The sequence below is a fragment of the Equus caballus genome, chromosome 4 (assembly GCF_041296265.1).
Source record: "Equus caballus isolate H_3958 breed thoroughbred chromosome 4, TB-T2T, whole genome shotgun sequence".
NCBI lineage: Eukaryota > Metazoa > Chordata > Mammalia > Perissodactyla > Equidae > Equus > Equus caballus.
The window spans coordinates 88302804-88316683 of NC_091687.1; the positions used below are offsets into that span (position 1 = coordinate 88302804).

The following is a 13880-nucleotide window of genomic DNA, read 5'->3' on the forward strand; positions in this document are numbered from 1 at the left end:
TTAAGTGTGCAGAGAGGAAGGAGTTGGTATGGGGACATAGAGAGGAAACAGCTTCTGAGGTCCCTTAAGGTGATAGTGTATAGAGCTACTGTGTTGGCATCCTGTTTCTTCCTGAAACTGGACCTATTGAGTAAAAACCAGCATTGGATAGGGACTTTGAGGCAGCACTAGTCTTGATTGAGAAAACCCTGGCTTTCTCTAAACCTACACTGTGGTAGCTCCTGACTAGACTCAGGGAAGCAGCTAATTTACAATTGGCACCTATATTATTTCTGCTGCTTGAAGGCTCTTAGACTTTCATGTACACACAGGGAGCCAGTAGAGGGAGTTGTGGTCCCAGAACTTTCTTCAGATTTTCTAAGAAGTTCTGATTTTGCAAGAGATCTTCCCTGGCTCCATCCAAATCTCCCATGCAATAAAAATTTAACTTGAGATATGCCTTAGTTTGGTGCCAGACCCCTAGTGTGAACAGATGGGGAGTTTCTGCATAGTTGTTTAAACTTGAAAGCCATAAGGAACTTTTGATTTCAAGGAAACGCCTGTTTACTGTACTGATCCAAATCAAGCAACTCTTGAGAAATGGGAGTGCCTTCTTGACCTCCATCCTTATTGATCTTGGTATCAGCACTTCCAGTGACGCATCCTCTGAGGGGCAGGAGAAAAATTAACAAGTGCCTTACACACAGGAAAAGAGAGGAAGCATGACTATTGCTGCTGAAAGTCCCCACTGGGGAAGTGGGGGTAGAGTGTTTGGTTAGTGTTAAAGAGAGTGCCTGGGTGCAGGACCTTGCATCAGCTCTGATTTTGAATCAGAAGCAGAGGTTTGAAGCTGGCCAGTAAGGGACTTGTCAGGCAGTCGACTAATGATGTTGATTTGAATAGGAAACCTCTGTAAAAGGGGATGCAGCTTCTGCTAGGCATTGTGAACTTCTGAATCACTAGGTTTGGTTCTGCTTTTGGGCACTCAAAAAACCCTGGCATTTCCAAACCAGGTTTCCCTTTTGCTTCAGGACATATATTACAGAAGCCTGCACTATGGAGAAGTGGGACAGTAATGAGGGCACCTCAGCTTTTCACGTGCCTGAGTGGATGGTGAGTTCTTTGGTCTCTTTGCTTTTCCTTCTGTTTTCTTGATAATGAGGCAACCATTTCTGACAGGTGACAGGGATCACCTGTGAAAAGTCCCTGCCAAGATCTGTGGCTGGGAAAACAGTTATTACTCTAATTTCTGATGAGTTCTTATGTCCTGGGTCACCCCTGTTTCTTAATTACGAGTGAAGCTGGGGAAGGTCTGAGAGCTGCCTGGCCAGAGGCAGCTTATTGCCTGGTTGTCTGGGCTGGAGCTTCCCTATTGCTGCTGGTGTACTGCCTACATTGTGTTATCCTGTGAGTGCTTTGCAATCTATTTGCAAGCCGATGCTTAGTTTGTTTCTCATGGGGGTAAAGAAAAAGAATAGTGAAAAACCCCCCACAATTTATAGAAATGGTGCTCTTTCAAGTCTCTAAAAAGTGTTTCTCCCCTACCTGCCCTTTTTTTTACCCCCAGTCAAAACTTTCCCCGACTGATCTTTAGATGTATGTGTCTAAACAGCAGGAACTATAGCTCTTTTGGCACCGTTCTTCAAAATACCATATTTACCTGATAAATACTTTTAATATAATGGTAATAAGGATTTATTTATTGATAAGAACTAGCACATAAAACCTAATTCATCTTATGATGTAAAAACAGCAACGATCCTTCTGTTCCTAACTGTGGTTTCTTCTAGATTTAGCCTGATTTCTTACAGTCTATACTGGTTTGTGTTTTTTGTTTACAGTCATCCCCCCTTATGCATGGGAGACACATCCCAAGAGCACCAGTGGATGAGGGAAACTGCGGATAGTGCTGAACCCTATATGTACTATGTTTCTTCCTTTACATGCATACCTATCTATGATAAAATTTAATTTATAAATTAGGGGCAGTAAGAGATCAACAACAATAGCTAACAATAAAATAGAAAAATTGTAACAATATACTGTAATAAAAGTTACCATAGATCTTAGCAATCTCAGCATAGGATTTTTTTCTTTCCTTATTAAGTTGAGAACTTTCATCTTTTTCACTTAAAAGAAGCACTTTACGGCTTCTCTTTGGCATGTCAGAATTGCCAGCATTACTACTCGTGTACTTTGGGGCCATTGTTAAGTAAAATAAGGATTACTTCAACACAAGCACTGTGATACTAACACAATCGATCTAATAACCAAGATGGCTACTAAGTGACTAATGGGCCAGTATCTTATATAGTGTGAGTATCCTGGAGGGAGGGAGTGGGATGGTGCGAGATTTCATCATGCTTCTCAGATTGGCGCACAATTTAAAACATGAATAGTTTATTTCTGGAATTTTTCACTTAATATTTGGACTGCAGTTGACCGCGGGTAACTGAAATCGTGGAAAGTGAAACTGCAGATAAGAGGGGACTAATGTATGTGTATATTTCTCTATGGAAAACTGGTTAGACTATATACAACGCATTCCAAGTTCTTTTCATGTTTATGGAATTATGGATTTAAAGAAATAACCATCAATAATGAGATTGATCCTATAGTAGTCCTAACAAACTGAGGAGCCTACATTTCAACTCTTATCACAACTGTTGTTTATTATTTTCGTTGAGGTTATTGCTGTTGTTGTTCTTAGTGTTGTTTCAGAACTTTTTGATGAGTTTGAAAACATTTGATGGAAAAAAATCCTACCCATCCACAGGTTTATTTCAGAAAATGTAATGTTATAGAATTAACGGAAAGGATTCATATAATAATTCTAGTTGGGTTTTTAAATCTCCAACCACTCACTAATATCAAGAAGTAGGATCAAAAATTTCGGTTTTCTCAGGGGAGGGACTACATTAAGATATTAAACTTTGGTACTTCTATAAAGGAATATTGCAGAAGAATTCCACCGAATATTAGTGTGGTCAACTCAGAATCAATAAGAGTTTATAGTAACGCTTATTCTCATAAGTAGTAGTCCTCACTGTCTTACTTGCTGAGCACATCCTCTCAAGAGGAACTCCTACTGAGCTTTTACCTCCTTACCTTCTTTTTATTTGTGTGAACAAGAAAACTGTCCTAGGGGCTGGCCCAGTGGCATAGTGGTTAAGTTCATGTGCTCCGCTTCGGCGGCCCTGGGTTAGAGGGTTCAGATCCCGGGTATGGACCTACATGCTACTCATCAAGCCATGCTGTGGTGGCATCCCACATACAAAATAGAGGAAGATTGGCATAGATGTTAGCTCAGTAACAAGTTTCTTCACCAAAAAACCCCAACAACGACAACAAAAACAAAACTAAGCAGAAACAAAACAAAAACACAAAAACTGTCCTAAAGGAGTTAGTGTGATGTTGCTTAAGAGATATGACCTAGGACTTCCCAGCTTTTAGAAAACATTCTTTATTAAAGCACAGCTTTGCTTTGTTTTCAATATGGCATTTCTCTTATTTGGTGATTTCTTGGCCCTTCTTTCTCAAAAACCAGGAAAATACCTTTTATCAGTACATTTTATTTTTTATTTTTCCTTCTTCTCCCCAAAGTCCCCCGGTACATAGGTGTGTATTTTAGTTGTGGGTCCTTTCAGTTGTGGCATGTGGAACGCCACCTTATCATTGCTTGATGAGTGGTGCTAGATCCACACCCAGGATCCAAACCGGTGAATCCCTGGGGTGCCAAAGTGGAGCACATGAAATTAACAACTTGGTCACAGAGCCGGCCCCAGTATATTTTTTAACAGCAGCGAGAACTGTAGGGAAGGCCTTTTCATCTGCTGTCTTTTCCTTGCCAAAGACTAACTCTTGATCCTTTCTTTTAGGTACCACATAAGTCATTGATTTCTGACCTGGTCTGGAAGTGCTTCATTAGGTTGCCATTGATATCCACTTAGCCAGCAAAGAGAGCCACTGAGCACCCTCTAGTGTATTGCCTATAGATTTCCAGATCTTACCTGTGAAATGTTAGTGCATTTTAATTCCCAAGAGCAAACTCTACAGCCAGCTCCCATGTTGGGCCAAAATTTCAGTTTAAGAAAGCTTTAGCAAATATCTGACTTATGTTCCAGTTTACATATTAATATAATGAAACTTCCACTGAGACTGTCCTTGCCTCCAGAGGAAATATGAGAAGGCTCTCAGATCTTCTTTCAGGAGGAAAATTTAGCAGGGAAGGTACATTCTAACACTTCCCATTTTGTTAATGATCAGCAAAAATGGACTTGCATACCCCTCAGAGACTAGGACTCAGACCACAGACAGCAGCTGACAGTACTCACATCTCTGATTCCAAGCAGGGAAATAAACCGGATGAAGTCTGAAGAACCCCAATCTCGAGAATTGACAAGGTAGACCTCCAAGTTAATATTCAATCAGTCGCTGGAAAACTTCTGCTGGAGCCTCTGCTCCACAGCTATTTTCATTTGAAGTATTTTCTTAGCCTTGTTTAGGCAGTCTTATTGCTAAAAGGTTGGGGAACACATCCTTTTAAAGATTTTCCTTATTAATAGGTTTTTACTTCCCCTGAGAAATCTTGAGTCCTTACTTGTAGGTGAAATACCTCCTCTTATGTGCGTGGAGATCAGCAGTAACCTTTTTTTAAGTTCCTATATTTTAATATTTCCTCCTCCCACCCAAGCTCTGTGCAGTACTTGGTAATTTTCCACAGGAAATCTGATTGATTTTCTTGAGTACTTAGCCAGCTGGTTACCCGATTTTCTTTTGGCTAGAAGTAATCCTTTTTATAGGTGAAGAATTTGTTCAAGCGGCTCATTTGACTCAGAAGGGAGAGATGTCTCTAAGAATGCTTGAACCATATCTACTTGGAAGTGAGACAGAAACCTTTAAGGTATCTGATAAATGGTGGTAGAGATAGCGTGACTATAACTCTGGGTCAGGATTGACACTTAAAGCAGAAACCCATTTGAGAAACTGATGAAGACGATGGGCCCTTTCCCCAGGAAAATAGACTCCTACACAAAATTTTTGCATTCTGTTTTAAGGAGGTCTAGATGTCCATGGACGCTAGATGAAGAACTTTTGACCTTCTAAAAAGAATAGAAGTGTTAGTATTTTATACTTGTGTATTGTTATGTAGTCTTTAAAACCTTTTCACATACATTATTTTCTCAGCACACATTTGAGATAGGCAAAGTAGATATTATTGTCCCCATTTTATAAATGAGGATTACAGATTGTTATGTGATGGAAATGTTAAGAAATAGACATAGGGTCCAGCCCTGGGGTCGAGTGGTTAAGTTCGTGTGCTCCCCTTTGGTGGCCCAGGGTTTTGCTGGTTTGGATCCTGGGCACGGACCTAGCACTGCTCATCAAGCCATGCTGAGGTGGTGTCCCACATAGCAGAACCAGAAGAACCTACAGCTAGAATATACAACTATGTACTGGGAGGCTTTGGGGAGAAGAAGAGGAAAAAAAAAGAAACAGACATACAGAGAGAGAGTACCTCCAATCATCATCCTTTGTTGTACTACTTTATGTACTTGAAAAGGATTTAATTGGTTTCTTTTGGCCTGATCTTCTTTAGGGTAAATAGATCTTCTGTCCTCTCCATGAGTCCAATTTTTCTTAATGTATTAGCCATCTATTCTTAAGAGCCTTAAGTTGTGGAAATCAGAGTTAAACCCAGTTCTCTTTATACTTTGGTTGAGTATAAGAAAGGATCACCTCATCTATTCTCTGACCTTTCAAATAACCTTTTCTTTTCTGCCTGTGAATATACCTCCATGGTTGTAGCCACAGATAGTATAAAATGTTTGGCTAAGGAAAGAGTGGAGAGAATTAGGGCTGCTTTATTCATACTTGAAGAAAGTGTTACATAAGTGGTTCTCAAAGTGTGGTCCCCAGACCACCAGCGTCAGCATCACCTGGGAACTTGTTAGAAATGCAAAATCTTGGGCCCCACCCAGGTTTACTAAATCAGAAACTCTGGGGGTGGGGCCCAGCAATGTGTGATAAGCTCTCCCGATGATTCTGATGCACGTAAAGTTTGATAACTCTTTTATTAGATAAATTTGTTAACTGTTAGGGCTTTTCCTATCAATAATAGTATCCTAAAATGTCTTCTGATTTTATTTGGTACAGACCTGCAGCTCCTTCTGGCTGAGGTCCAGTGACTTAAGCCATTGGACCAAGAAGTTCCTTATCACCTGAGTGAGAAAGACTAGCTGAGAGTGTACAAGGGTGAACATCCTTGGTTAGGAACAGCAGAAGTTTAGAGATTCATCACGCAAGCAGAAAAAGATTAGTCTGTCTCATTTCATGAAATTATGAAGTAAGAGATTAGGATTGTCATGGGTTATAGTGAACATCAATATTTGAGTCCTTTTCAATTTTTGGTAGTGGTATTGGAAAAAGTTGCCAGTTAAAGGGCTGTTAGATTTCTAATTCTTATATAATTAGCCATTTCAGAATTGTGGTTTGATCAGGGGCCCAACATCATCTAGGGTGATGTCATTTCTGAGACCCAACCTGGTAACAAAGTAAATTTAGAGAGTAATTTTAAGTTAAATAAATTAAAGATAAATTAAGAAGAATGAGGTGGGACTAGTGTACCTAAAATTAGGGCAGAGGAGTTTTTGGTCTTCTGATTAATATCATAGGTGTGGTATAGTGGAAAGAGCTTCGGCTCTGACATAAACACAGGCTGGAATTCTAGTGCTGTCACTTATTTGCTGTGAGACCTCAGGCACATTATTTGTCCTTTCAGAGCTGCACTTTCCTCATTTGTCAAATGGGGATAATAATGCCTACTTTTTAAGATTCTTATACTGGTTAATAGAAGCAACGTATACACAGGGCTGTGCATTATAGGCGCTTAATAAATATTAATTCTCCTCCCCTTATTGTGTTCTTCTAGAGACCTTTTCTCTCCAAATAAAGATTATCCTAAAAAAGAATCTAGCATTTTATGTTCTTTCTTGTGCTCAGCAAGCAGTCTCTTTTTTTAGGAAGAATTTGAATCACATTCCCAGCCCTGTCTCTGTAACATATAGTTGAATGTAGCTTTCCTACTCACTGGGTCCCTTTCAGGAATCAATAAATAAATAATTTTATTCTTTGCTCTTTCATTTGACTCATTATTTGATATGTAACAAGGTCCTTGCAATTCTCGGGACTCGTGAGGAACTAGGAAACTCCCCTTTGTAGTCACACTTTCTGCAAAACACAGGTTTTGAAAAACTTTTTTGAAAAAAGCACAGTCACTCAATACCTAGTCAGCAACAATCTTGAGATAGAACTAGAAACGAATATCAAACCTGTATAAAAGATGCACAATTAAGAGTAAAGCAACAGACTAAGTTGATTTCCTTGGTGACAGAGCTGAACCAGTGTCCCCAGTCTGACTAACCCAAGGACACAGAGTGTAGGGTAGGGACTGCGTAAGCACTTGGCACCATTATTTTTTTCTTTTTTTCAGTCTTAATAAATTCCCTCACTGTTGTTGTGACTCTGTAGTTAATTTTTTTCTAATGAGACTAGGTTAACTAAAATCATCTGACAAGGAAAAGGAGGAGGTAAGGTTAAAAAGGAACCTAATTAGCAAGTTAATTATAGCAGGCCAAAAAGTGCACTGGTTATATAAATAAGCTATTGTTATGCGCATGCAAGTTGGGCCTTGTCAAGGGACTTGTTAAGGTTTAGAGGTCAGAGGATCCATGTAATTAGGTGTTTAGGAAAAAAATAATAAAAGCAAAGCAGCCACCAGAATTAGGAATGGCTGATGAGCCACTAACAGAAATGCCTTATTAAACTGGGCTCTGTTGCTGGAGGGGTTGTTGGAGCTGCTTCAGGGATTCCAGGGAAGGGTAGCCTCCCTACCAAAAAAAAAAAAAAAGGAAAGCCAGCTGAAACCAGAGCCAACAGAATTGCTGATGAGGAAAGTTTAAAGGCCTTGCCACAAGGGTCCCTGGACCGGAGAGGTGGCAGTAGGGCTGGTAATGTCACTATGCTGAGCAGCAAGAAGAAATACATTGTCAATGACAACTCTGGGATTAAAGCCCAGGTGAGGCTAAGCTCTTATTTACTAGTCTTGCTGCCCCTGTAGCCATTATTGTAAAAGGCCAGCTGCTTTTTCCCTCCTTTCCTGCTTTCATCCCTCCTTCTGGCATAAGGTGAGCTGCTCCTCTCCGAGCAGTCTCTTTCCCTCCCTTGCCTTGCTGCCTGTTGAGTTAGGCAGTTCTCTCTGAAATGGAAAAGGACGGTTACCTTAAAGGACTCTTTGATTTCAGCCAAAGTAGGAATGTTAGGGATAGAATCTACCAGAGTCCCACAACTGGGGTGCAGGGCGGGGTATGGGTTGGGTAGGTTACTACATAACGAGGTGAACTGTTGAGTGAAGAATGTAATGGCATTTAACGGTTGCAAGGGAGGTGGGTACGAGGGATGACCTGATTAAACCGTGTGTTCTGCTTGTCAGTAAAAGGTGAACATTTATTTCTTGGAAAAATTGTATAACGTTCTATATAAGTGGTTTGTCTCTTTCTAATATTCTTCCGTCTTAAAGAAACTTGAGTTCAGCATCTAACAAGTAAACAAGATTTAGAATCCTATGTCTTTGAGTGGAGAAAGTCTACACAGCCTGGTCTTCTTTAGGAGCCAAAAGATAGCCTAAACTTAACCTAGATGGGAAGAATTACTGTAAATGGAGAAGACTTTATAGAGAAGAGAGCGCAGCCTAGGGAAACTGGTTTGAGATGATGATACATTTAGATAGCTACATGGTTTAGTGTTAGTGGGGTAAATGGGTGTGTACCCACCCATCCCGATCCTACAATCTAGAGAAGTAGAGTGACTGGCCCCCTCTAGTGGTGTGTGTGGTGGTGGTGGTGGGGTGTTGCATATCTAAGGTAGGGTTTATCGTTACTCTTTTTTAAAAGGAGGCAGTGCTGAATTAGTGACTCGTGGTCTTTGGAAAGGCAGTTACTACTGTTTTTCCTACATGGTCCTCTAAAAAAGAATAAAGAAATATCACTGTCTTGAACAAGTTTGGTGAAATGGAAGCCAGAGTTTTGAGCCTGACTGCTGTACCCCTCCCCATCTTCTCACTTACTTTCTCTTTCCCAACTTTTTGTGCCCGTAAGAATTCTTTTAACTTTAGACTTGGCTTATGCTTACCATATTTACTTAATATTCAACCAAGGACAGACAGTGAAGATAGAATAGGCTACTTTAGATTCATGGCTTCAGCACATGATTGCCTACCATGTGTCAAGCATTTGTGCCTAAGGATATAAGAGTGAATAAAGATACACAACTCCTGCCTTTATGGAGCCTGTAGCTTACCCAGGATTCAGGTAGATAGTTATGTTCAGTGTAATAAGTGCTGTGATAGGAGAAGTAAGGTGGATGGTGGAAGTTCATGTACATCCAGTGGGAATGCATAGAAAGGGCACTTTATCTTTTTGGAATAAATTGCTACTTTAGCAAAATAATTTTGTGAAGAACTTTTAATCCAATGAATTTTCCTATTGCTGAAAACAATTTGTAAACTCTGTAAACAACTACACAGGCTTTATTTGTTGTTATAGCTATGGAAATGCTATGAATTCCCCTAAAATGTATGCTAAGCTAATTCAATTTGGCACCGGTCTCCTTATCTCAATACTCAAATGACTCAATAGTTATCTCTAACTGCAGGAAATGTAGCTGTCAGTTGCTGCTTTCATTCTAGTATGTTGTGTCTGCCTTCTGCCCATCAAGGCACTATCTTTTTATCATAAAAGGTAGAATCAGTTGTCAAATCTTTGATCTTTCCTGCCTCTATGCCACGTTGGATCCAGAATAATCTAAGCAATTATGCAAACTTTCAATTAGGGAAAAAGAAAAAAAAGTTATTTGTGTGGTTTTTTTTTTTTTTTTGAGGAAGATTAGCCCTGAGCTAACATCTGCTGCCAATCTTCCTCTTTTTGCTGAGAAAGACTGGCCCTGAGCTAACATCCGTGCCCATCTTCCTCTACCTTATATGTGGGACGCCTACCACAGCAAGCCGTGCCATGTCCGCACACAGGATCCGAACTGGCGAACCCTGGGCCGCCGAAGCGGAATGTGCTCACTTAACCTCTGAGCCACCGGGCTGGCCCCAGTTATTTGTTGAATAAATGATATGGGCTTTGATTCGTAAAATGTTATAAAGTATCAGCTGGAACCTCCAACATTAGGTGAAAGAGAGAAAATTCTAAGAAAGTCATTATCATATATTGTCCAAAATGCAACCTCCAGTGTATTGAGGTTTATACATACTCAGTCCAGTCATTCACTCCTTCTAGATCTGTTATATTATAGTTAATAAATGATCAATCTTGTGGTTTTTAGGTATTTTATAATACCAACATTAAAAATAATAATGTTTACTATACTTTTTAGTACTGAAAAGCTAATTAATATATTTTAGAAAGGCTTTTAAAAGCTAGAGTGACTACCTGCAAGAGTTATAAGAACACTGAACTGTAGGGGTGGGAGTTGGGGGGTAGATTTATTGAATTTTCTGCTGTGTTTCACAGTTTACCTACATTGTTTCATTTAACTCTCTAAAACTTGTGAGGTAAGTACTTTTATCTTTGTTGTGTTTATGAGAAAATGAGGCTCACAAAATCATCTTCACCAATATCACATAGCTAATGAGTGGCATAGTCAGGATTTGAATGCAGTTCCAGAAAGTTCTGTCCTAATGGAAAGCCTATTTTTTTTCCCCATTATACCATGCCATTTCCTGAGAATCTTAAAACCTCAAGGCAAGTCACTTTACCTTTCTGTACCTTGTAGTTTTCTCATCTAGATATATGAAGATTGAAATAGATAGTCTCAAAGATTCTTTCCAGCTTTAATTTTCAGTTAAACTGCTATAGAAAGCATTTCTGAATATGATTCAACTTTCTAAATTTATTTTATTTTAGCCAGAATTTATTTTAACCAGAACGTCCCATTCTCTCTCTCTCTTTTTTTTTTTGGTTACAATTTTATTATAAAAGGCATATAGTCAGACAGTAGATCAAAGATTCAAATTTGATAGAAATATAATAGGTACAAAGTGAAAAATCAGGGGCTGACCTGGTGGCGCAGTGGTTAAGTGCGCACGTTCCGCTTCGGCAGCCTGGGGTTTGCCGGTTCAGATCCTGTGTGCGGACATGGCACCGCTTGGCACGCCGTGCTGTGGTAAGCGTCCCACATATAAAGTAGAGGAAGATGGGCACGGATGTTAGCTCAGGGCCAGTCTTCCTCAGCAAAAAGAGGATTGATTGGCAGCAGTTAGCTCAGGGCTAATCTTCCTTAAAAAAAAAGAGTGAAAAATCATTCTCTCCAAGAGTCTTAACATTCCAGATATGGGTAGGCACAGTCAGATCAACTGTGACAGAAGGTAAGACCCTTTAATGCAAGCCTTGAATTGCTGTCTCAGAAATGGAGGTTCTTTTCCTTTATATAACAGGTATTCTTTTTCTTAGCAGATCCAATTTGCTGACCAGAAGCAAGAGTTCAACAAACGTCCCACCAAAATTGGACGTCGCTCTCTGTCTCGTTCCATTTCTCAGTCATCTACTGACAGCTATAGCTCAGGTGAGTATTGAACTGCTATGGAGGCTAATTAAGTATGACCAATGGAACCTGCTGTCTATCCAAGGCCAATTAAGCATGAACAAACCTGTGCTTTGGAATAAACACTTTGACTCTCAGTTGAAATTTAGACCAAAATTCTGGATGAAATCTTTGGATTCCTCTTGGAGATTCGGAGTGGAGCTTAATAGAAGCCTCCTCTTCCAATAAAGGCAGAAGAAAGTGATTAAGGAAACAGTTCTGAGTTATTCAGAGGGCGGAAGTATGTAGCTCACTGATGATCTTCACTGAACAGCATGTGTAAAGACTTCTGTTTTTTTCATTCTTTGGAAATAAAAGAGGGGTTCCCCATCCCTTCATCTGGTACTTGCAAATTAACAGGGAAACCTTAATTGCCCCAAGAAACAATGAAAACATTGTAGCTAGTTCAAGTTTTAAGTCCTTTTCCTTCTCTTCTAAATTGTGACATTGTATTGCTTGTTACTCTTTCCTTCTTTTGCAATGACATTCCTTCAAATATATGGGCCCTGGGGCTGAGTTATCATTTAATGTCAGATGAGCTATTACTGTGTGGAACCCCTTGAAGGCATTGACCATTTGTGCAACAGTGCCCAGTATGTGTCTGATCTAATATGGAGCTATTTTATTTTGCTCTTATGTTGGAATGTGGTAGGAAGCTGAGTGTTTGCTCCAGTTATCTCTTCACATTATAAATAGTAATATTCATTAGAAAATTTTCATTGTGACCTGAAATTTTATTTGTTCCTCACACAAATAGGGAAGTAGTATTTGTTATATAAAGTTGAAGAAAGCTTGTTTCGGAAGCTGTAACTTTGGGTAAATTGGGTAAATTGTTACTTTTTACATTTCTCTTTTTATTCCCCCCTCCCCCCACAATAACTGAAGGATTTAAATAAAGCACATGACATAAACCCCTTTGCATTTTTGTCTAAAGCTACCAAATTTTGTACCTATCTTGTTCTGCTGAAAAAAACCAGTGTTGAAAATTCGTGAACCGGTTAATATAACTCTGGAAACCATAATAATAACTATGGCAAATTTTAACTCAAGCTCAATCTCCTCCCTACATGTTAGATCCACATTTCCAACTGTGTTCCTGCAGAAAAAACAATGCCTGCCTTCCCATCAAACCCCCATATGCAGGGAGGGTACTTACAAAATATCTCTTTACCTAGAAGAGTGTGTTTGATGCCCTTTGTTTCTAAGTGAACGCATAGTGGCCTGGTGTTGCTCATTTGTGAGTGATATTGACTGGTGTTACCTGGAAAACTTGGACCTTTTTGGTCGAACTATATGAAATTGCCTTTTAATTTTTATTTATTTATTTTTTTGAGGAAGATCAGCCCTGAGCTAACATCTGCTGCCAATCCTCCTCTTTTTGCTGAGTAAGACTGGCCCTGAGCTAACATCCGTGCCCATCTTCCTCTACTTTATATGTAGGACGCCTACCACAGCATGCCTTGCCAAGCGGTGCTACGTCTGCACCTGGGATCTGAACCAGCAAACCCCTGGCCGCCGAAGTGGAACATGTGCACTTAACTGCTGTGCCACCGGGCCGGCCCTGTAATTGCCATTTTTATAGTCAAAAATGATCAACCTTATATATCCATTTAAGGATGTTAATTTCAGGATCATGAAGTCAAAATATCCTGTACATGGAAAATAACTTGAAGATCAGTTATTCAGCTTTTCACTGGTTGCTGGAATTGCTTTGATTGCATCCCTGACAAATGGCCATTAGGCCTCTTTGGGAGCATTTTAGATGATAGGGTGACTCTGCTTTATCTAGTTATTTAGCTCCTGATAAGCTCTTACACATTCCCTGAAATTTAAAGATTTTACTGGAATAAAAATCACCATTTTTGGTTGCCTGATTTTTGGAGCATCCCACGTCCTGGTTACCTCATCTGGATATATTCCAGATTAAGTGTCCTTTTAAAAATATTATGCGTATGAATATAATATTCCAGATATGGTCTGAACTAATCTATAGGAAGTACTATCTCCATAAACTCAGTGCTTTTAAAATGAAACCTAAGATTATTTTTGCTTCTTTTGTAACTGTGTCACTCACCCTGTTACCTCATTTTGTTTTGTTCTGTTTTTTCCAAATGAACAATTGTCAAACCCTTTTAAATAAAGTGTGAATGGAGATGCCTGCTGCCTTGAGTCTTGGACTGAGAGTTAGGAGAGACCTAGTTTCTAGGCTTTGATCCATGTGTGATTTGTTGTGTGATCCTGGAAAACTCTGGCAACCC

At 39.6% G+C, this 13880-nt stretch overlaps 1 protein-coding gene across 23 annotated transcripts in view; it reads left to right on the forward strand.

The window, feature by feature from the left end:
* AHCYL2 (adenosylhomocysteinase like 2) overlaps window positions 1-13880 on the forward strand; it is a 168807-nt gene that overhangs the window by 110420 nt on the left and 44507 nt on the right. For 9 of the 23 annotated variants that reach the window (XR_011437983.1, XM_070265055.1, XM_070265048.1 and 6 more), the window contains one exon: window positions 11493-11604. Coding sequence is in view for 16 of the 23 variants with exons in the window: in XM_070265048.1 (XP_070121149.1) it covers window positions 11493-11604 (112 nt within the window). In the remaining 7 variants the exon portion in view is untranslated. Of the gene's footprint in view, window positions 1-707; window positions 1093-7659; window positions 8057-11492; window positions 11605-13880 lie in introns of those variants that run through there. The other 14 variants (XM_070265053.1, XM_070265049.1, XM_070265052.1 and 11 more) reach the window with 8 other exon arrangements.